This window comes from Vicugna pacos, chromosome 36 (genome assembly GCF_048564905.1).
Source record: "Vicugna pacos chromosome 36, VicPac4, whole genome shotgun sequence".
Classification (NCBI taxonomy): domain Eukaryota; kingdom Metazoa; phylum Chordata; class Mammalia; order Artiodactyla; family Camelidae; genus Vicugna; species Vicugna pacos.
The window spans coordinates 4,536,392-4,559,020 of record NC_133022.1 but is presented as its reverse complement, the minus strand read 5'-3'; the positions used below and the strand labels follow the sequence as shown (position 1 = coordinate 4,559,020).

The window sequence follows — 22,629 nt, the reverse complement described above, 5'->3', positions numbered from 1 at the left end:
GGGACAACGCTGCCCACGGGAGGTAGTCAGGCTCCGCTACAATCACCGCTATCCTCAGGGACGTCTGGGTTTTCAGTGCGCTACGAAGCGCGCACTACTTGTGTCCTTCGGCAAACTCAAGTGGGATGTCTCGATCCCACAACTGACACCAAAAGGACCCTACAGGCCCGTGCGCAAACTCCCGCGACGTGTCGTGCTGACGCCCAGGAGCAGCTCTGACAGCTTCCGGGGCAGGCCCGACCCGGCGCAGGGGTGGGGAGCACGATGGGAGGACGCTGCTGCGCGTCGCAATTCCCCTGCAGGGAAATAGGCCTCTTCACTGCGGGCTCTTTCCCTTCAAGCCTCTATTTCTTACTACAAAAGCAACATCTACCCAGAGTACAACTGGACGCAGCGGGCCAGGCACATCTCCGTCCCGAGAACAGACGGTCACGGGTTCTGACATTTACCCCACACCAAACAGGTAGACTCAAAGCTGCACAAAGCACACAGGACAAAGCTGGAGGGAGGGCTTTGCCCCTTTCTCACTTACGAGCATTTCAATGGCCATGCTAAACAGGAGAATCACCTGGCCTCAGCAAGGAAACAAGTCAAACGAGTGACGACACAGGACTCTGCCTCAGTGACCCAGGAGCAACCCCAGGTGCAGGTCGGCAGGAAGGAGTCAGCAGAGCCAGGAGAAGCCAGTGTGGAGCGAGGGCTCACCCTCCGCACGCTATCTCGACAAACCCACAGCCAAAGTCTGCGGTCCTCGGCTTCTGAGCACTCCCTCATGGCTTCTGCAGGCACCAGCCAAGGTGACGGGCTCCAGGGACAAGCAGCCCACTGGCCCCTGGGGAGACTGAATTGGAAAGCGAACGACATGCCAGACCCGTCACAGGACACACAGTCTGGAGATGAGGGCGGGAATGGCTTCCGGGAAAACAGGAAGCTCACCTTTCCCAGGACGACGTCCAACGGAGCACGGCCACCCCACTTACCTGGGCCTCCGGGGCCGCCGCAGGCGGGCGGGAGCTGCCGGCCAATGCCGGGGCCGGGCCAGGTCCTACGTGGGCTGAAAACCACAGAAGGGATGGAGGATTAGGCTCGCCTGCGAAGACTTTGCTGAAGCCACACAAAACCTGGTGAGCCTTCCTTCCCCGTATCCCACTCGTCCCCGCATCAGACCGAGTGGGAGACAGGTCTCGTGACCCTGAGGGAGACACCACAGGCCACGGGTTCAGGGGTCTCTTCCATAGCCGATCAACGGCCGTGGAAGGTCAGGGCTCCACACGCTGCAGACAATGGCAGGGGTGGGCTTCTCCTTCGGGGAGCCCGGAACGTGCTCCCTGTTGAAGCCCCGTGTGCAGAACTGACACGCCTGCCTTCTGTCACAGGCCTCTTACTCCGTAGCACTCTACAAGAGACACCTCCTCCCCAGGGCACGATAGGATAGGGGAAAACGCGGTCCATCAATTGCGTCCGCTAAGGGACCAGGGGAGCACGGCCGACAGCCCAGTCAGGGTGGCCCATGCCCTGGGAGGGACCTGGAGAGCGATCTGCCCTTCTCCTGCAGTGACGCAAGGAACAAACAGAGGAATGGACGCTTTCATCTTACCAAGTGGAGCATCCGGTACTGGTGAGCGAGGCTGCACAGGGCCCAAGGGGGGCCCAGGTGCTGGTGGCAACACGGGCCGGTCCCTGCAAACGCCGGGACGCTGCAAGGTAACCTGCAGGGCAGAAGGGAGAGCCGTGTCAGGCGACAGAAACGGAGCGACCACCGACAAAAGCCGAAACCCAACGCATCAGCTGTCGGCACCGGGCACCCTCCCCACACCCCGCCGGGTGCCCACCCAGCAGCACAGTGCCCCACGCTCCACCCAGCCCTCTGGGGCCTGCAGCCGGCAGCCCGGGCCGCGCAGCAGGACACGGGGGGACAACAATGGCGCCACACGACGTCGCCGGTGTCTCCAAGTGGACGAAGCCAAGGGTCCTGCCTGCGAGGATGCACACAGAGCTTCCAGCACTCTGACAAAAGCAGCGCCTTCACAACAGGCAGCCCCTTTGGGCAGGACAGCCCTCCTCGCCACCACCCCAGCTCCACGGGAGCTGGCCCGTCGCGGACCAGGAACACGCAGAAGGGACGGACGTGAAAAGCTCGTCCTCCACACGTGCAATCAGAGCCGCACCTGGGTCACCGCTCTGCCTCCAGGACCCTGCCTGGCCCTCTCCTTCCCCCCAAACCAAGTAATCTCCTCCGACCTGCAGGGGCTTCCCCTGGGCGCAACGTGCACTGGGGAGCTGGGCACCCCGGAGTCCTGCGGGGGAGCTGCCCAAGTGCTCCTGAGGGGACAACGCTGCCCACGGGAGGTAGTCAGGCTCCGCTACAATCACCGCTATCCTCAGGGACGTCTGGGTTTTCAGTGCGCTACGAAGCGCGCACTACTTGTGTCCTTCGGCAAACTCAAGTGGGATGTCTGGATCCCACAACTGACACCAAAAGGACCCTACAGGCCCGTGCACAAACTCCCGCGACGTGTCGTGCTGACGCCCAGGAGCAGCTCTGACAGCTTCCGGGGCAGGCCCGACCCGGCGCAGGGGTGGGGAGCACGATGGGAGGACGCTGCTGCGCGTCGAATTCCCCTGCAGGGAAGTAGGCCTCTTCACTGCGGGCTCTTTCCCTTCAAGCCTCTATTTCTTACTACAAAAGCAACATCTACCCAGAGTACAACTGGACGCAGCGGGCCAGGCACATCTCCGTCCCGAGAACAGACGGTCACGGGTTCTGACATTTACCCCACACCAAACAGGTAGACTCAAAGCTGCACAAAGCACACAGGACAAAGCTGGAGGGAGGGCTTTGCCCCTTTCTCAGTTACGAGCATTTCAATGGCCATGCTAAACAGGAGAATCACCTGGCCTCAGCAAGGAAACAAGTCAAACGAGTGACGACACAGGACTCTGCCTCAGTGACCCAGGAGCAACCCCAGGTGCAGGTCGGCAGGAAGGAGTCAGCAGAGCCAGGAGAAGCCAGTGTGGAGCGAGGGCTCACCCTCCGCACGCTATCTCGACAAACCCACAGCCAAAGTCTGCGGTCCTCGGCTTCTGAGCACTCCCTCATGGCTTCTGCAGGCACCAGCCAAGGTGACGGGCTCCAGGGACAAGCAGCCCACTGGCCCCTGGGGAGACTGAATTGGAAAGCGAACGACATGCCAGACCCGTCACAGGACACACAGTCTGGAGATGAGGGCGGGAATGGCTTCCGGGAAAACAGGAAGCTCACCTTTCCCAGGACGACGTCCAACGGAGCACGACCACCCCACTTACCTGGGCCTCCGGGGCCGCCGCAGGCGGGCGGGAGCTGCCGGCCAATGCCGGGGCCGGGCCAGGTCCTACGTGGGCTGAAAACCACAGAAGGGATGGAGGATTAGGCTCGCCTGCGAAGACTTTGCTGAAGCCACACAAAACCTGGTGAGCCTTCCTTCCCCGTATCCCACTCGTCCCCGCATCAGACCGAGTGGGAGACAGGTCTCGTGACCCTGAGGGAGACACCACAGGCCACGGGTTCAGGTGTCTCTTCCATAGCCGATCAACGGCCGTGGAAGGTCAGGGCTCCACACGCTGCAGACAATGGCAGGGGTGGGCTTCTCCTTCGGGGAGCCAGGAACGTGCTCCCTGTTGAAGCCCCGTGTGCAGAACTGACACGCCTGCCTTCTGTCACAGGCCTCTTACTCCGTAGCACTCTACAAGAGACACCACCTCCCCAGGGCACGATAGGGGAGGGGAAGACGCGGTCCATCAATTGCGTCCACTAAGGGACCAGGGGAGCATGGCCGACAGCCCAGTCAGGGTGGCCCATGCCCTGGGAGGGACCTGGAGAGCGATCTGCCCTTCTCCTGCAGTGACGCAAGGAATAAACAGAGGAATGGACGCTTTCATCTTACCAAGTGGAGCATCCGGTACTGGTGAGCGAGGCTGCACAGGGCCCAAGGGGGGCCCAGGTGCTGGTGGCAACACGGGCCGGTCCCTGCAAACGCCGGGACGCTGCAAGGTAACCTGCAGGGCAGAAGGGAGAGCCGTGTCAGGCGACAGAAACGGAGCGACCACCGACAAAAGCCGAAACCCAACGCATCAGCTGTCGGCACCGGGCACCCTCCCCACACCCCGCCGGGTGCCCACCCAGCAGCACAGTGCCCCACGCTCCACCCAGCCCTCTGGGGCCTGCAGCCGGCAGCCCGGGCCGCGCAGCAGGACACGGGGGGACAACAATGGCGCCACACGACGTCGCCGGTGTCTCCAAGTGGACGAAGCCAAGGGTCCTGCCTGCGAGGATGCACACAGAGCTTCCAGCACTCTGACAAAAGCAGCGCCTTCACAACAGGCAGCCCCTTTGGGCAGGACAGCCCTCCTCGCCACCACCCCAGCTCCACGGGAGCTGGCCCGGCGCGGACCAGGAACACGCAGAAGGGACGGACGTGAAAAGCTCGTCCTCCACACGTGCAATCAGAGCCGCACCTGGGTCACCGCTCTGCCTCCAGGACCCTGCCTGGCCCTCTCCTTCCCCCCAAACCAAGTAATCTCCTCCGACCTGCAGGGGCTTCCCCTGGGCGCAACGTGCACTGGGGAGCTGGGCACCCCGGAGTCCTGCGGGGGAGCTGCCCAAGTGCTCCTGAGGGGACAACGCTGCCCACGGGAGGTAGTCAGGCTCCGCTACAATCACCGCTATCCTCAGGGACGTCTGGGTTTTCAGTGCGCTACGAAGCGCGCACTACTTGTGTCCTTCGGCAAACTCAAGTGGGATGTCTCGATCCCACAACTGACACCAAAAGGACCCTACAGGCCCGTGCGCAAACTCCCGCGACGTGTCGTGCTGACGCCCAGGAGCAGCTCTGACAGCTTCCGGGGCAGGCCCGACCCGGCGCAGGGGTGGGGAGCACGATGGGAGGACGCTGCTGCGCGTCGCAATTCCCCTGCAGGGAAATAGGCCTCTTCACTGCGGGCTCTTTCCCTTCAAGCCTCTATTTCTTACTACAAAAGCAACATCTACCCAGAGTACAACTGGACGCAGCGGGCCAGGCACATCTCCGTCCCGAGAACAGACGGTCACGGGTTCTGACATTTACCCCACACCAAACAGGTAGACTCAAAGCTGCACAAAGCACACAGGACAAAGCTGGAGGGAGGGCTTTGCCCCTTTCTCACTTACGAGCATTTCAATGGCCATGCTAAACAGGAGAATCACCTGGCCTCAGCAAGGAAACAAGTCAAACGAGTGACGACACAGGACTCTGCCTCAGTGACCCAGGAGCAACCCCAGGTGCAGGTCGGCAGGAAGGAGTCAGCAGAGCCAGGAGAAGCCAGTGTGGAGCGAGGGCTCACCCTCCGCACGCTATCTCGACAAACCCACAGCCAAAGTCTGCGGTCCTCGGCTTCTGAGCACTCCCTCATGGCTTCTGCAGGCACCAGCCAAGGTGACGGGCTCCAGGGACAAGCAGCCCACTGGCCCCTGGGGAGACTGAATTGGAAAGCGAACGACATGCCAGACCCGTCACAGGACACACAGTCTGGAGATGAGGGCGGGAATGGCTTCCGGGAAAACAGGAAGCTCACCTTTCCCAGGACGACGTCCAACGGAGCACGGCCACCCCACTTACCTGGGCCTCCGGGGCCGCCGCAGGCGGGCGGGAGCTGCCGGCCAATGCCGGGGCCGGGCCAGGTCCTACGTGGGCTGAAAACCACAGAAGGGATGGAGGATTAGGCTCGCCTGCGAAGACTTTGCTGAAGCCACACAAAACCTGGTGAGCCTTCCTTCCCCGTATCCCACTCGTCCCCGCATCAGACCGAGTGGGAGACAGGTCTCGTGACCCTGAGGGAGACACCACAGGCCACGGGTTCAGGGGTCTCTTCCATAGCCGATCAACGGCCGTGGAAGGTCAGGGCTCCACACGCTGCAGACAATGGCAGGGGTGGGCTTCTCCTTCGGGGAGCCCGGAACGTGCTCCCTGTTGAAGCCCCGTGTGCAGAACTGACACGCCTGCCTTCTGTCACAGGCCTCTTACTCCGTAGCACTCTACAAGAGACACCTCCTCCCCAGGGCACGATAGGATAGGGGAAAACGCGGTCCATCAATTGCGTCCGCTAAGGGACCAGGGGAGCACGGCCGACAGCCCAGTCAGGGTGGCCCATGCCCTGGGAGGGACCTGGAGAGCGATCTGCCCTTCTCCTGCAGTGACGCAAGGAACAAACAGAGGAATGGACGCTTTCATCTTACCAAGTGGAGCATCCGGTACTGGTGAGCGAGGCTGCACAGGGCCCAAGGGGGGCCCAGGTGCTGGTGGCAACACGGGCCGGTCCCTGCAAACGCCGGGACGCTGCAAGGTAACCTGCAGGGCAGAAGGGAGAGCCGTGTCAGGCGACAGAAACGGAGCGACCACCGACAAAAGCCGAAACCCAACGCATCAGCTGTCGGCACCGGGCACCCTCCCCACACCCCGCCGGGTGCCCACCCAGCAGCACAGTGCCCCACGCTCCACCCAGCCCTCTGGGGCCTGCAGCCGGCAGCCCGGGCCGCGCAGCAGGACACGGGGGGACAACAATGGCGCCACACGACGTCGCCGGTGTCTCCAAGTGGACGAAGCCAAGGGTCCTGCCTGCGAGGATGCACACAGAGCTTCCAGCACTCTGACAAAAGCAGCGCCTTCACAACAGGCAGCCCCTTTGGGCAGGACAGCCCTCCTCGCCACCACCCCAGCTCCACGGGAGCTGGCCCGGCGCGGACCAGGAACACGCAGAAGGGACGGACGTGAAAAGCTCGTCCTCCACACGTGCAATCAGAGCCGCACCTGGGTCACCGCTCTGCCTCCAGGACCCTGCCTGGCCCTCTCCTTCCCCCCAAACCAAGTAATCTCCTCCGACCTGCAGGGGCTTCCCCTGGGCGCAACGTGCACTGGGGAGCTGGGCACCCCGGAGTCCTGCGGGGGAGCTGCCCAAGTGCTCCTGAGGGGACAACGCTGCCCACGGGAGGTAGTCAGGCTCCGCTACAATCACCGCTATCCTCAGGGACGTCTGGGTTTTCAGTGCGCTACGAAGCGCGCACTACTTGTGTCCTTCGGCAAACTCAAGTGGGATGTCTGGATCCCACAACTGACACCAAAAGGACCCTACAGGCCCGTGCACAAACTCCCGCGACGTGTCGTGCTGACGCCCAGGAGCAGCTCTGACAGCTTCCGGGGCAGGCCCGACCCGGCGCAGGGGTGGGGAGCACGATGGGAGGACGCTGCTGCGCGTCGAATTCCCCTGCAGGGAAGTAGGCCTCTTCACTGCGGGCTCTTTCCCTTCAAGCCTCTATTTCTTACTACAAAAGCAACATCTACCCAGAGTACAACTGGACGCAGCGGGCCAGGCACATCTCCGTCCCGAGAACAGACGGTCACGGGTTCTGACATTTACCCCACACCAAACAGGTAGACTCAAAGCTGCACAAAGCACACAGGACAAAGCTGGAGGGAGGGCTTTGCCCCTTTCTCAGTTACGAGCATTTCAATGGCCATGCTAAACAGGAGAATCACCTGGCCTCAGCAAGGAAACAAGTCAAACGAGTGACGACACAGGACTCTGCCTCAGTGACCCAGGAGCAACCCCAGGTGCAGGTCGGCAGGAAGGAGTCAGCAGAGCCAGGAGAAGCCAGTGTGGAGCGAGGGCTCACCCTCCGCACGCTATCTCGACAAACCCACAGCCAAAGTCTGCGGTCCTCGGCTTCTGAGCACTCCCTCATGGCTTCTGCAGGCACCAGCCAAGGTGACGGGCTCCAGGGACAAGCAGCCCACTGGCCCCTGGGGAGACTGAATTGGAAAGCGAACGACATGCCAGACCCGTCACAGGACACACAGTCTGGAGATGAGGGCGGGAATGGCTTCCGGGAAAACAGGAAGCTCACCTTTCCCAGGACGACGTCCAACGGAGCACGACCACCCCACTTACCTGGGCCTCCGGGGCCGCCGCAGGCGGGCGGGAGCTGCCGGCCAATGCCGGGGCCGGGCCAGGTCCTACGTGGGCTGAAAACCACAGAAGGGATGGAGGATTAGGCTCGCCTGCGAAGACTTTGCTGAAGCCACACAAAACCTGGTGAGCCTTCCTTCCCCGTATCCCACTCGTCCCCGCATCAGACCGAGTGGGAGACAGGTCTCGTGACCCTGAGGGAGACACCACAGGCCACGGGTTCAGGTGTCTCTTCCATAGCCGATCAACGGCCGTGGAAGGTCAGGGCTCCACACGCTGCAGACAATGGCAGGGGTGGGCTTCTCCTTCGGGGAGCCAGGAACGTGCTCCCTGTTGAAGCCCCGTGTGCAGAACTGACACGCCTGCCTTCTGTCACAGGCCTCTTACTCCGTAGCACTCTACAAGAGACACCACCTCCCCAGGGCACGATAGGGGAGGGGAAGACGCGGTCCATCAATTGCGTCCACTAAGGGACCAGGGGAGCATGGCCGACAGCCCAGTCAGGGTGGCCCATGCCCTGGGAGGGACCTGGAGAGCGATCTGCCCTTCTCCTGCAGTGACGCAAGGAATAAACAGAGGAATGGACGCTTTCATCTTACCAAGTGGAGCATCCGGTACTGGTGAGCGAGGCTGCACAGGGCCCAAGGGGGGCCCAGGTGCTGGTGGCAACACGGGCCGGTCCCTGCAAACGCCGGGACGCTGCAAGGTAACCTGCAGGGCAGAAGGGAGAGCCGTGTCAGGCGACAGAAACGGAGCGACCACCGACAAAAGCCGAAACCCAACGCATCAGCTGTCGGCACCGGGCACCCTCCCCACACCCCGCCGGGTGCCCACCCAGCAGCACAGTGCCCCACGCTCCACCCAGCCCTCTGGGGCCTGCAGCCGGCAGCCCGGGCCGCGCAGCAGGACACGGGGGGACAACAATGGCGCCACACGACGTCGCCGGTGTCTCCAAGTGGACGAAGCCAAGGGTCCTGCCTGCGAGGATGCACACAGAGCTTCCAGCACTCTGACAAAAGCAGCGCCTTCACAACAGGCAGCCCCTTTGGGCAGGACAGCCCTCCTCGCCACCACCCCAGCTCCACGGGAGCTGGCCCGGCGCGGACCAGGAACACGCAGAAGGGACGGACGTGAAAAGCTCGTCCTCCACACGTGCAATCAGAGCCGCACCTGGGTCACCGCTCTGCCTCCAGGACCCTGCCTGGCCCTCTCCTTCCCCCCAAACCAAGTAATCTCCTCCGACCTGCAGGGGCTTCCCCTGGGCGCAACGTGCACTGGGGAGCTGGGCACCCCGGAGTCCTGCGGGGGAGCTGCCCAAGTGCTCCTGAGGGGACAACGCTGCCCACGGGAGGTAGTCAGGCTCCGCTACAATCACCGCTATCCTCAGGGACGTCTGGGTTTTCAGTGCGCTACGAAGCGCGCACTACTTGTGTCCTTCGGCAAACTCAAGTGGGATGTCTGGATCCCACAACTGACACCAAAAGGACCCTACTGGCCCGTGCACAAACTCCCGCGACGTGTCGTGCTGACGCCCAGGAGCAGCTCTGACAGCTTCCGGGGCAGGCCCGACCCGGCGCAGGGGTGGGGAGCACGATGGGAGGACGCTGCTGCGCGTCGAATTCCCCTGCAGGGAAGTAGGCCTCTTCACTGCGGGCTCTTTCCCTTCAAGCCTCTATTTCTTACTACAAAAGCAACATCTACCCAGAGTACAACTGGACGCAGCGGGCCAGGCACATCTCCGTCCCGAGAACAGACGGTCACGGGTTCTGACATTTACCCCACACCAAACAGGTAGACTCAAAGCTGCACAAAGCACACAGGACAAAGCTGGAGGGAGGGCTTTGCCCCTTTCTCAGTTACGAGCATTTCAATGGCCATGCTAAACAGGAGAATCACCTGGCCTCAGCAAGGAAACAAGTCAAACGAGTGACGACACAGGACTCTGCCTCAGTGACCCAGGAGCAACCCCAGGTGCAGGTCGGCAGGAAGGAGTCAGCAGAGCCAGGAGAAGCCAGTGTGGAGCGAGGGCTCACCCTCCGCACGCTATCTCGACAAACCCACAGCCAAAGTCTGCGGTCCTCGGCTTCTGAGCACTCCCTCATGGCTTCTGCAGGCACCAGCCAAGGTGACGGGCTCCAGGGACAAGCAGCCCACTGGCCCCTGGGGAGACTGAATTGGAAAGCGAACGACATGCCAGACCCGTCACAGGACACACAGTCTGGAGATGAGGGCGGGAATGGCTTCCGGGAAAACAGGAAGCTCACCTTTCCCAGGACGACGTCCAACGGAGCACGGCCACCCCACTTACCTGGGCCTCCGGGGCCGCCGCAGGCGGGCGGGAGCTGCCGGCCAATGCCGGGGCCGGGCCAGGTCCTACGTGGGCTGAAAACCACAGAAGGGATGGAGGATTAGGCTCGCTTGCGAAGACTTTGCTGAAGCCACACAAAACCTGGTGAGCCTTCCTTCCCCGTATCCCACTCGTCCCCGCATCAGACCGAGTGGGAGACAGGTCTTGTGACCCTGAGGGAGACACCACAGGCCACGGGTTCAGGTGTCTCTTCCATAGCCGATCAACGGCCGTTTAAGGTCTGGGCTCCACATGCTGCAGACAATGGCAGGGGTGGGCTTCTCCTTCGGGGAGCCAGGAACGTGCTCCCTGTTGAAGCCCCGTGTGCAGAACTGACACGCCTGCCTTCTGTCACAGGCCTCTTACTCCGAAGCACTCTACAAGAGACACCTCCTCCCCAGGGCAGGATGGGGGAGGGGAAGACGCGGTCCATCAATTGCGTCCGCTAAGGGACCAGGGGAGCACGGCCGACAGCCCAGTCAGGGTGGCCCATGCCCTGGGAGGGACCTGGAGAGCGATCTGCCCTTCTCCTGCAGTGACGCAAGGAACAAACAGAGGAATGGACGCTTTCATCTTACCAAGTGGAGCATCCGGTACTGGTGAGCGAGGCTGCAAAGGGCCCAAGGGGGGCCCAGGTGCTGGTGGCAACACGGGCCGGTCCCTGCAAACGCCGGGACGCTGCAAGGTAACCTGCAGGGCAGAAGGGAGAGCCGTGTCAGGCGACAGAAACGGAGCGACCACCGACAAAAGCCGAAACCCAACGCATCAGCTGTCGGCACCGGGCACCCTCCCCACACCCCGCCGGGTGCCCACCCAGCAGCACAGTGCCCCACGCTCCACCCAGCCCTCTGGGGCCTGCAGCCGGCAGCCCGGGCCGCGCAGCAGGACACGGGGGGACAACAATGGCGCCACACGACGTCGCCGGTGTCTCCAAGTGGACGAAGCCAAGGGTCCTGCCTGCGAGGATGCACACAGAGCTTCCAGCACTCTGACAAAAGCAGCGCCTTCACAACAGGCAGCCCCTTTGGGCAGGACAGCCCTCCTCGCCACCACCCCAGCTCCACGGGAGCTGGCCCGGCGCGGACCAGGAACACGCAGAAGGGACGGACGTGAAAAGCTCGTCCTCCACACGTGCAATCAGAGCCGCACCTGGGTCACCGCTCTGCCTCCAGGACCCTGCCTGGCCCTCTCCTTCCCCCCAAACCAAGTAATCTCCTCCGACCTGCAGGGGCTTCCCCTGGGCGCAACGTGCACTGGGGAGCTGGGCACCCCGGAGTCCTGCGGGGGAGCTGCCCAAGTGCTCCTGAGGGGACAACGCTGCCCACGGGAGGTAGTCAGGCTCCGCTACAATCACCGCTATCCTCAGGGACGTCTGGGTTTTCAGTGCGCTACGAAGCGCGCACTACTTGTGTCCTTCGGCAAACTCAAGTGGGATGTCTGGATCCCACAACTGACACCAAAAGGACCCTACAGGCCCGTGCACAAACTCCCGCGACGTGTCGTGCTGACGCCCAGGAGCAGCTCTGACAGCTTCCGGGGCAGGCCCGACCCGGCGCAGGGGTGGGGAGCACGATGGGAGGACGCTGCTGCGCGTCGAATTCCCCTGCAGGGAAGTAGGCCTCTTCACTGCGGGCTCTTTCCCTTCAAGCCTCTATTTCTTACTACAAAAGCAACATCTACCCAGAGTACAACTGGACGCAGCGGGCCAGGCACATCTCCGTCCCGAGAACAGACGGTCACGGGTTCTGACATTTACCCCACACCAAACAGGTAGACTCAAAGCTGCACAAAGCACACAGGACAAAGCTGGAGGGAGGGCTTTGCCCCTTTCTCAGTTACGAGCATTTCAATGGCCATGCTAAACAGGAGAATCACCTGGCCTCAGCAAGGAAACAAGTCAAACGAGTGACGACACAGGACTCTGCCTCAGTGACCCAGGAGCAACCCCAGGTGCAGGTCGGCAGGAAGGAGTCAGCAGAGCCAGGAGAAGCCAGTGTGGAGCGAGGGCTCACCCTCCGCACGCTATCTCGACAAACCCACAGCCAAAGTCTGCGGTCCTCGGCTTCTGAGCACTCCCTCATGGCTTCTGCAGGCACCAGCCAAGGTGACGGGCTCCAGGGACAAGCAGCCCACTGGCCCCTGGGGAGACTGAATTGGAAAGCGAACGACATGCCAGACCCGTCACAGGACACACAGTCTGGAGATGAGGGCGGGAATGGCTTCCGGGAAAACAGGAAGCTCACCTTTCCCAGGACGACGTCCAACGGAGCACGGCCACCCCACTTACCTGGGCCTCCGGGGCCGCCGCAGGCGGGCGGGAGCTGCCGGCCAATGCCGGGGCCGGGCCAGGTCCTACGTGGGCTGAAAACCACAGAAGGGATGGAGGATTAGGCTCGCCTGCGAAGACTTTGCTGAAGCCACACAAAACCTGGTGAGCCTTCCTTCCCCGTATCCCACTCGTCCCCGCATCAGACCGAGTGGGAGACAGGTCTCGTGACCCTGAGGGAGACACCACAGGCCACGGGTTCAGGTGTCTCTTCCATAGCCGATCAACGGCCGTGGAAGGTCAGGGCTCCACACGCTGCAGACAATGGCAGGGGTGGGCTTCTCCTTCGGGGAGCCAGGAACGTGCTCCCTGTTGAAGCCCCGTGTGCAGAACTGACACGCCTGCCTTCTGTCACAGGCCTCTTACTCCGTAGCACTCTACAAGAGACACCACCTCCCCAGGGCACGATAGGGGAGGGGAAGACGCGGTCCATCAATTGCGTCCACTAAGGGACCAGGGGAGCATGGCCGACAGCCCAGTCAGGGTGGCCCATGCCCTGGGAGGGACCTGGAGAGCGATCTGCCCTTCTCCTGCAGTGACGCAAGGAATAAACAGAGGAATGGACGCTTTCATCTTACCAAGTGGAGCATCCGGTACTGGTGAGCGAGGCTGCACAGGGCCCAAGGGGGGCCCAGGTGCTGGTGGCAACACGGGCCGGTCCCTGCAAACGCCGGGACGCTGCAAGGTAACCTGCAGGGCAGAAGGGAGAGCCGTGTCAGGCGACAGAAACGGAGCGACCACCGACAAAAGCCGAAACCCAACGCATCAGCTGTCGGCACCGGGCACCCTCCCCACACCCCGCCGGGTGCCCACCCAGCAGCACAGTGCCCCACGCTCCACCCAGCCCTCTGGGGCCTGCAGCCGGCAGCCCGGGCCGCGCAGCAGGACACGGGGGGACAACAATGGCGCCACACGACGTCGCCGGTGTCTCCAAGTGGACGAAGCCAAGGGTCCTGCCTGCGAGGATGCACACAGAGCTTCCAGCACTCTGACAAAAGCAGCGCCTTCACAACAGGCAGCCCCTTTGGGCAGGACAGCCCTCCTCGCCACCACCCCAGCTCCACGGGAGCTGGCCCGGCGCGGACCAGGAACACGCAGAAGGGACGGACGTGAAAAGCTCGTCCTCCACACGTGCAATCAGAGCCGCACCTGGGTCACCGCTCTGCCTCCAGGACCCTGCCTGGCCCTCTCCTTCCCCCCAAACCAAGTAATCTCCTCCGACCTGCAGGGGCTTCCCCTGGGCGCAACGTGCACTGGGGAGCTGGGCACCCCGGAGTCCTGCGGGGGAGCTGCCCAAGTGCTCCTGAGGGGACAACGCTGCCCACGGGAGGTAGTCAGGCTCCGCTACAATCACCGCTATCCTCAGGGACGTCTGGGTTTTCAGTGCGCTACGAAGCGCGCACTACTTGTGTCCTTCGGCAAACTCAAGTGGGATGTCTGGATCCCACAACTGACACCAAAAGGACCCTACAGGCCCGTGCACAAACTCCCGCGACGTGTCGTGCTGACGCCCAGGAGCAGCTCTGACAGCTTCCGGGGCAGGCCCGACCCGGCGCAGGGGTGGGGAGCACGATGGGAGGACGCTGCTGCGCGTCGAATTCCCCTGCAGGGAAGTAGGCCTCTTCACTGCGGGCTCTTTCCCTTCAAGCCTCTATTTCTTACTACAAAAGCAACATCTACCCAGAGTACAACTGGACGCAGCGGGCCAGGCACATCTCCGTCCCGAGAACAGACGGTCACGGGTTCTGACATTTACCCCACACCAAACAGGTAGACTCAAAGCTGCACAAAGCACACAGGACAAAGCTGGAGGGAGGGCTTTGCCCCTTTCTCAGTTACGAGCATTTCAATGGCCATGCTAAACAGGAGAATCACCTGGCCTCAGCAAGGAAACAAGTCAAACGAGTGACGACACAGGACTCTGCCTCAGTGACCCAGGAGCAACCCCAGGTGCAGGTCGGCAGGAAGGAGTCAGCAGAGCCAGGAGAAGCCAGTGTGGAGCGAGGGCTCACCCTCCGCACGCTATCTCGACAAACCCACAGCCAAAGTCTGCGGTCCTCGGCTTCTGAGCACTCCCTCATGGCTTCTGCAGGCACCAGCCAAGGTGACGGGCTCCAGGGACAAGCAGCCCACTGGCCCCTGGGGAGACTGAATTGGAAAGCGAACGACATGCCAGACCCGTCACAGGACACACAGTCTGGAGATGAGGGCGGGAATGGCTTCCGGGAAAACAGGAAGCTCACCTTTCCCAGGACGACGTCCAACGGAGCACGGCCACCCCACTTACCTGGGCCTCCGGGGCCGCCGCAGGCGGGCGGGAGCTGCCGGCCAATGCCGGGGCCGGGCCAGGTCCTACGTGGGCTGAAAACCACAGAAGGGATGGAGGATTAGGCTCGCCTGCGAAGACTTTGCTGAAGCCACACAAAACCTGGTGAGCCTTCCTTCCCCGTATCCCACTCGTCCCCGCATCAGACCGAGTGGGAGACAGGTCTCGTGACCCTGAGTGAGACGCCACAGGCCACGGGTTCAGGGGTCTCTTCCATAGCCGATCAACGGCCGTGGAAGGTCAGGGCTCCACACGCTGCAGACAATGGCAGGGGTGGGCTTCTCCTTCGGGGAGCCCGGAACGTGCTCCCTGTTGAAGCCCCGTGTGCAGAACTGACACGCCTGCCTTCTGTCACAGGCCTCTTACTCCGTAGCACTCTACAAGAGACACCTCCTCCCCAGGGCAGGATGGGGGAGGGGAAGACGCGGTCCATCAATTGCGTCCGCTAAGGGACCAGGGGAGCACGGCCGACAGCCCAGTCAGGGTGGCCCATGCCCTGGGAGGGACCTGGAGAGCGATCTGCCCTTCTCCTGCAGTGACGCAAGGAACAAACAGAGGAATGGACGCTTTCATCTTACCAAGTGGAGCATCCGGTACTGGTGAGCGAGGCTGCACAGGGCCCAAGGGGGGCCCAGGTGCTGGTGGCAACACGGGCCGGTCCCTGCAAACGCCGGGACGCTGCAAGGTAACCTGCAGGGCAGAAGGGAGAGCCGTGTCAGGCGACAGAAACGGAGCGACCACCGACAAAAGCCGAAACCCAACGCATCAGCTGTCGGCACCGGGCACCCTCCCCACACCCCGCCGGGTGCCCACCCAGCAGCACAGTGCCCCACGCTCCACCCAGCCCTCTGGGGCCTGCAGCCGGCAGCCCGGGCCGCGCAGCAGGACACGGGGGGACAACAATGGCGCCACACGACGTTGCCGGTGTCTCCAAGTGGACGAAGCCAAGGGTCCTGCCTGCGAGGATGCACACAGAGCTTCCAGCACTCTGACAAAAGCAGCGCCTTCACAACAGGCAGCCCCTTTGGGCAGGACAGCCCTCCTCGCCACCACCCCAGCTCCACGGGAGCTGGCCCGGCGCGGACCAGGAACACGCAGAAGGGACGGACGTGAAAAGCTCGTCCTCCACACGTGCAATCAGAGCCGCACCTGGGTCACCGCTCTGCCTCCAGGACCCTGCCTGGCCCTCTCCTTCCCCCCAAACCAAGTAATCTCCTCCGACCTGCAGGGGCTTCCCCTGGGCGCAACGTGCACTGGGGAGCTGGGCACCCCGGAGTCCTGCGGGGGAGCTGCCCAAGTGCTCCTGAGGGGACAACGCTGCCCACGGGAGGTAGTCAGGCTCCGCTACAATCACCGCTATCCTCAGGGACGTCTGGGTTTTCAGTGCGCTACGAAGCGCGCACTACTTGTGTCCTTCGGCAAACTCAAGTGGGATGTCTGGATCCCACAACTGACACCAAAAGGACCCTACAGGCCCGTGCACAAACTCCCGCGACGTGTCGTGCTGACGCCCAGGAGCAGCTCTGACAGCTTCCGGGGCAGGCCCGACCCGGCGCAGGGGTGGGGAGCACGATGGGAGGACGCTGCTGCGCGTCGCAATTCCCCTGCAGGGAAATAGGCCTCTTCACTGCGGGCTCTTTCCCTTCAAGCCTCTATTTCTTACTACAAAAGCAACATCTACCCAGAGTACAACTGGACGCAGCGGGCCAGGCACATCTCCGTCCCGAGAACAGACGGTCACGGGTTCTGACATTTACCCCACACCAAACAGGTAGACTCAAAGCTGCACAAAGCACACAGGACAAAGCTGGAGGGAGGGCTTTGCCCCTTTCTCAGTTACGAGCATTTCAATGGCCATGCTAAACAGGAGAATCACCTGGCCTCAGCAAGGAAACAAGTCAAACGAGTGACGACACAGGACTCTGCCTCAGTGACCCAGGAGCAACCCCAGGTGCAGGTCGGCAGGAAGGAGTCAGCAGAGCCAGGAGAAGCCAGTGTGGAGCGAGGGCTCACCCTCCGCACGCTATCTCGACAAACCCACAGCCAAAGTCTGCGGTCCTCGGCTTCTGAGCACTCCCTCATGGCTTCTGCAGGCACCAGCCAAGGTGACGGGCTCCAGGGACAAGCAGCCCACTGGCCCCTGGGGAGACTGAATTGGAAAGCGAACGACATGCCAGACCCGTCACAGGACACACAGTCTGGAGATGAGGGCGGGAATGGCTTCCGGGAAAACAGGAAGCTCACCTTTCCCAGGACGACGTCCAACGGAGCACGGCCACCCCACTTACCTGGGCCTCCGGGGCCGCCGCAGGCGGGCGGGAGCTGCCGGCCAATGCCGGGGCCGGGCCAGGTCCTACGTGGGCTGAAAACCACAGAAGGGATGGAGGATTAGGCTCGCCTGCGAAGACTTTGCTGAAGCCACACAAAACCTGGTGAGCCTTCCTTCCCCGTATCCCACTCGTCCCCGCATCAGACCGAGTGGGAGACAGGTCTCGTGACCCTGAGTGAGACGCCACAGGCCACGGGTTCAGGGGTCTCTTCCATAGCCGATCAACGGCCGTGGAAGGTCAGGGCTCCACACGCTGCAGACAATGGCAGGGGTGGGCTTCTCCTTCGGGGAGCCCGGAACGTGCTCCCTGTTGAAGCCCCGTGTGCAGAACTGACACGCCTGCCTTCTGTCACAGGCCTCTTACTCCGTAGCACTCTACAAGAGACACCTCCTCCCCAGGGCAGGATGGGGGAGGGGAAGACGCGGTCCATCAATTGCGTCCGCTAAGGGACCAGGGGAGCACGGCCGACAGCCCAGTCAGGGTGGCCCATGCCCTGGGAGGGACCTGGAGAGCGATCTGCCCTTCTCCTGCAGTGACGCAAGGAACAAACAGAGGAATGGACGCTTTCATCTTACCAAGTGGAGCATCCGGTACTGGTGAGCGAGGCTGCACAGGGCCCAAGGGGGGCCCAGGTGCTGGTGGCAACACGGGCCGGTCCCTGCAAACGCCGGGACGCTGCAAGGTAACCTGCAGGGCAGAAGGGAGAGCCGTGTCAGGCGACAGAAACGGAGCGACCACCGACAAAAGCCGAAACCCAACGCATCAGCTGTCGGCACCGGGCACCCTCCCCACACCCCGCCGGGTGCCCACCCAGCAGCACAGTGCCCCACGCTCCACCCAGCCCTCTGGGGCCTGCAGCCGGCAGCCCGGGCCGCGCAGCAGGACACGGGGGGACAACAATGGCGCCACACGACGTTGCCGGTGTCTCCAAGTGGACGAAGCCAAGGGTCCTGCCTGCGAGGATGCACACAGAGCTTCCAGCACTCTGACAAAAGCAGCGCCTTCACAACAGGCAGCCCCTTTGGGCAGGACAGCCCTCCTCGCCACCACCCCAGCTCCACGGGAGCTGGCCCGGCGCGGACCAGGAACACGCAGAAGGGACGGACGTGAAAAGCTCGTCCTCCACACGTGCAATCAGAGCCGCACCTGGGTCACCGCTCTGCCTCCAGGACCCTGCCTGGCCCTCTCCTTCCCCCCAAACCAAGTAATCTCCTCCGACCTGCAGGGGCTTCCCCTGGGCGCAACGTGCACTGGGGAGCTGGGCACCCCGGAGTCCTGCGGGGGAGCTGCCCAAGTGCTCCTGAGGGGACAACGCTGCCCACGGGAGGTAGTCAGGCTCCGCTACAATCACCGCTATCCTCAGGGACGTCTGGGTTTTCAGTGCGCTACGAAGCGCGCACTACTTGTGTCCTTCGGCAAACTCAAGTGGGATGTCTGGATCCCACAACTGACACCAAAAGGACCCTACAGGCCCGTGCACAAACTCCCGCGACGTGTCGTGCTGACGCCCAGGAGCAGCTCTGACAGCTTCCGGGGCAGGCCCGACCCGGCGCAGGGGTGGGGAGCACGATGGGAGGACGCTGCTGCGCGTCGCAATTCCCCTGCAGGGAAATAGGCCTCTTCACTGCGGGCTCTTTCCCTTCAAGCCTCTATTTCTTACTACAAAAGCAACATCTACCCAGAGTACAACTGGACGCAGCGGGCCAGGCACATCTCCGTCCCGAGAACAGACGGTCACGGGTTCTGACATTTACCCCACACCAAACAGGTAGACTCAAAGCTGCACAAAGCACACAGGACAAAGCTGGAGGGAGGGCTTTGCCCCTTTCTCAGTTACGAGCATTTCAATGGCCATGCTAAACAGGAGAATCACCTGGCCTCAGCAAGGAAACAAGTCAAACGAGTGACGACACAGGACTCTGCCTCAGTGACCCAGGAGCAACCCCAGGTGCAGGTCGGCAGGAAGGAGTCAGCAGAGCCAGGAGAAGCCAGTGTGGAGCCAGGGCTCACCCTCCGCACGCTATCTCGACAAACCCACAGCCAAAGTCTGCGGTCCTCGGCTTCTGAGCACTCCCTCATGGCTTCTGCAGGCACCAGCCAAGGTGACGGGCTCCAGGGACAAGCAGCCCACTGGCCCCTGGGGAGACTGAATTGGAAAGCGAACGACATGCCAGACCCGTCACAGGACACACAGTCTGGAGATGAGGGCGGGAATGGCTTCCGGGAAAACAGGAAGCTCACCTTTCCCAGGACGACGTCCAACGGAGCACGGCCACCCCACTTACCTGGGCCTCCGGGGCCGCCGCAGGCGGGCGGGAGCTGCCGGCCAATGCCGGGGCCGGGCCAGGTCCTACGTGGGCTGAAAACCACAGAAGGGATGGACGATTAGGCTCGCCTGCGAAGACTTTGCTGAAGCCACACAAAACCTGGTGAGCCTTCCTTCCCCGTATCCCACTCGTCCCCGCATCAGACCGAGTGGGAGACAGGTCTCGTGACCCTGAGTGAGACGCCACAGGCCACGGGTTCAGGGGTCTCTTCCATAGCCGATCAACGGCCGTGGAAGGTCAGGGCTCCACACGCTGCAGACAATGGCAGGGGTGGGCTTCTCCTTCGGGGAGCCCGGAACGTGCTCCCTGTTGAAGCCCCGTGTGCAGAACTGACACGCCTGCCTTCTGTCACAGGCCTCTTACTCCGTAGCACTCTACAAGAGACACCTCCTCCCCAGGGCAGGATGGGGGAGGGGAAGACGCGGTCCATCAATTGCGTCCGCTAAGGGACCAGGGGAGCACGGCCGACAGCCCAGTCAGGGTGGCCCATGCCCTGGGAGGGACCTGGAGAGCGATCTGCCCTTCTCCTGCAGTGACGCAAGGAACAAACAGAGGAATGGACGCTTTCATCTTACCAAGTGGAGCATCCGGTACTGGTGAGCGAGGCTGCACAGGGCCCAAGGGGGGCCCAGGTGCTGGTGGCAACACGGGCCGGTCCCTGCAAACGCCGGGACGCTGCAAGGTAACCTGCAGGGCAGAAGGGAGAGCCGTGTCAGGCGACAGAAACGGAGCGACCACCGACAAAAGCCGAAACCCAACGCATCAGCTGTCGGCACCGGGCACCCTCCCCACACCCCGCCGGGTGCCCACCCAGCAGCACAGTGCCCCACGCTCCACCCAGCCCTCTGGGGCCTGCAGCCGGCAGCCCGGGCCGCGCAGCAGGACACGGGGGGACAACAATGGCGCCACACGACGTTGCCGGTGTCTCCAAGTGGACGAAGCCAAGGGTCCTGCCTGCGAGGATGCACACAGAGCTTCCAGCACTCTGACAAAAGCAGCGCCTTCACAACAGGCAGCCCCTTTGGGCAGGACAGCCCTCCTCGCCACCACCCCAGCTCCACGGGAGCTGGCCCGGCGCGGACCAGGAACACGCAGAAGGGACGGACGTGAAAAGCTCGTCCTCCACACGTGCAATCAGAGCCGCACCTGGGTCACCGCTCTGCCTCCAGGACCCTGCCTGGCCCTCTCCTTCCCCCCAAACCAAGTAATCTCCTCCGACCTGCAGGGGCTTCCCCTGGGCGCAACGTGCACTGGGGAGCTGGGCACCCCGGAGTCCTGCGGGGGAGCTGCCCAAGTGCTCCTGAGGGGACAACGCTGCCCACGGGAGGTAGTCAGGCTCCGCTACAATCACCGCTATCCTCAGGGACGTCTGGGTTTTCAGTGCGCTACGAAGCGCGCACTACTTGTGTCCTTCGGCAAACTCAAGTGGGATGTCTGGATCCCACAACTGACACCAAAAGGACCCTACAGGCCCGTGCACAAACTCCCGCGACGTGTCGTGCTGACGCCCAGGAGCAGCTCTGACAGCTTCCGGGGCAGGCCCGACCCGGCGCAGGGGTGGGGAGCACGATGGGAGGACGCTGCTGCGCGTCGCAATTCCCCTGCAGGGAAATAGGCCTCTTCACTGCGGGCTCTTTCCCTTCAAGCCTCTATTTCTTACTACAAAAGCAACATCTACCCAGAGTACAACTGGACGCAGCGGGCCAGGCACATCTCCGTCCCGAGAACAGACGGTCACGGGTTCTGACATTTACCCCACACCAAACAGGTAGACTCAAAGCTGCACAAAGCACACAGGACAAAGCTGGAGGGAGGGCTTTGCCCCTTTCTCAGTTACGAGCATTTCAATGGCCATGCTAAACAGGAGAATCACCTGGCCTCAGCAAGGAAACAAGTCAAACGAGTGACGACACAGGACTCTGCCTCAGTGACCCAGGAGCAACCCCAGGTGCAGGTCGGCAGGAAGGAGTCAGCAGAGCCAGGAGAAGCCAGTGTGGAGCGAGGGCTCACCCTCCGCACGCTATCTCGACAAACCCACAGCCAAAGTCTGCGGTCCTCGGCTTCTGAGCACTCCCTCATGGCTTCTGCAGGCACCAGCCAAGGTGACGGGCTCCAGGGACAAGCAGCCCACTGGCCCCTGGGGAGACTGAATTGGAAAGCGAACGACATGCCAGACCCGTCACAGGACACACAGTCTGGAGATGAGGGCGGGAATGGCTTCCGGGAAAACAGGAAGCTCACCTTTCCCAGGACGACGTCCAACGGAGCACGGCCACCCCACTTACCTGGGCCTCCGGGGCCGCCGCAGGCGGGCGGGAGCTGCCGGCCAATGCCGGGGCCGGGCCAGGTCCTACGTGGGCTGAAAACCACAGAAGGGATGGAGGATTAGGCTCGCCTGCGAAGACTTTGCTGAAGCCACACAAAACCTGGTGAGCCTTCCTTCCCCGTATCCCACTCGTCCCCGCATCAGACCGAGTGGGAGACAGGTCTCGTGACCCTGAGTGAGACGCCACAGGCCACGGGTTCAGGGGTCTCTTCCATAGCTGATCAACGGCCGTGGAAGGTCAGGGCTCCACACGCTGCAGACAATGGCAGGGGTGGGCTTCTCATTCGGGGAGCCCGGAACGTGCTCCCTGTTGAAGCCCCGTGTGCAGAACTGACACGCCTGCCTTCTGTCACAGGCCTCTTACTCCGTAGCACTCTACAAGAGACACCTCCTCCCCAGGGCAGGATGGGGGAGGGGAAGACGCGGTCCATCAATTGCGTCCGCTAAGGGACCAGGGGAGCACGGCCGACAGCCCAGTCAGGGTGGCCCATGCCCTGGGAGGGACCTGGAGAGCGATCTGCCCTTCTCCTGCAGTGACGCAAGGAACAAACAGAGGAATGGACGCTTTCATCTTACCAAGTGGAGCATCCGGTACTGGTGAGCGAGGCTGCACAGGGCCCAAGGGGGGCCCAGGTGCTGGTGGCAACACGGGCCGGTCCCTGCAAACGCC

At 62.6% G+C, this 22,629-nt stretch overlaps 1 protein-coding gene across 1 annotated transcript; it reads right to left on the bottom strand.

Annotated features, from left to right (window-relative positions):
* Positions 1–932: 932 nt before the first annotated feature.
* LOC140691657 (uncharacterized) lies at positions 933–22,174 on the bottom strand. Its single transcript, XM_072955522.1, has 11 exons — positions 22,130–22,174; positions 10,903–11,014; positions 10,286–10,359; positions 8,577–8,688; positions 7,960–8,033; positions 6,251–6,362; positions 5,634–5,707; positions 3,924–4,035; positions 3,307–3,380; positions 1,598–1,709; positions 933–1,054 (listed from the first exon to the last, which is right to left on the bottom strand). Exons 1-11 carry the CDS (start codon positions 22,172–22,174, stop codon positions 933–935), a joined length of 1,023 nt encoding a protein of 340 aa, XP_072811623.1.
* Between the last annotated feature and the right edge of the window lie 455 nt (positions 22,175–22,629).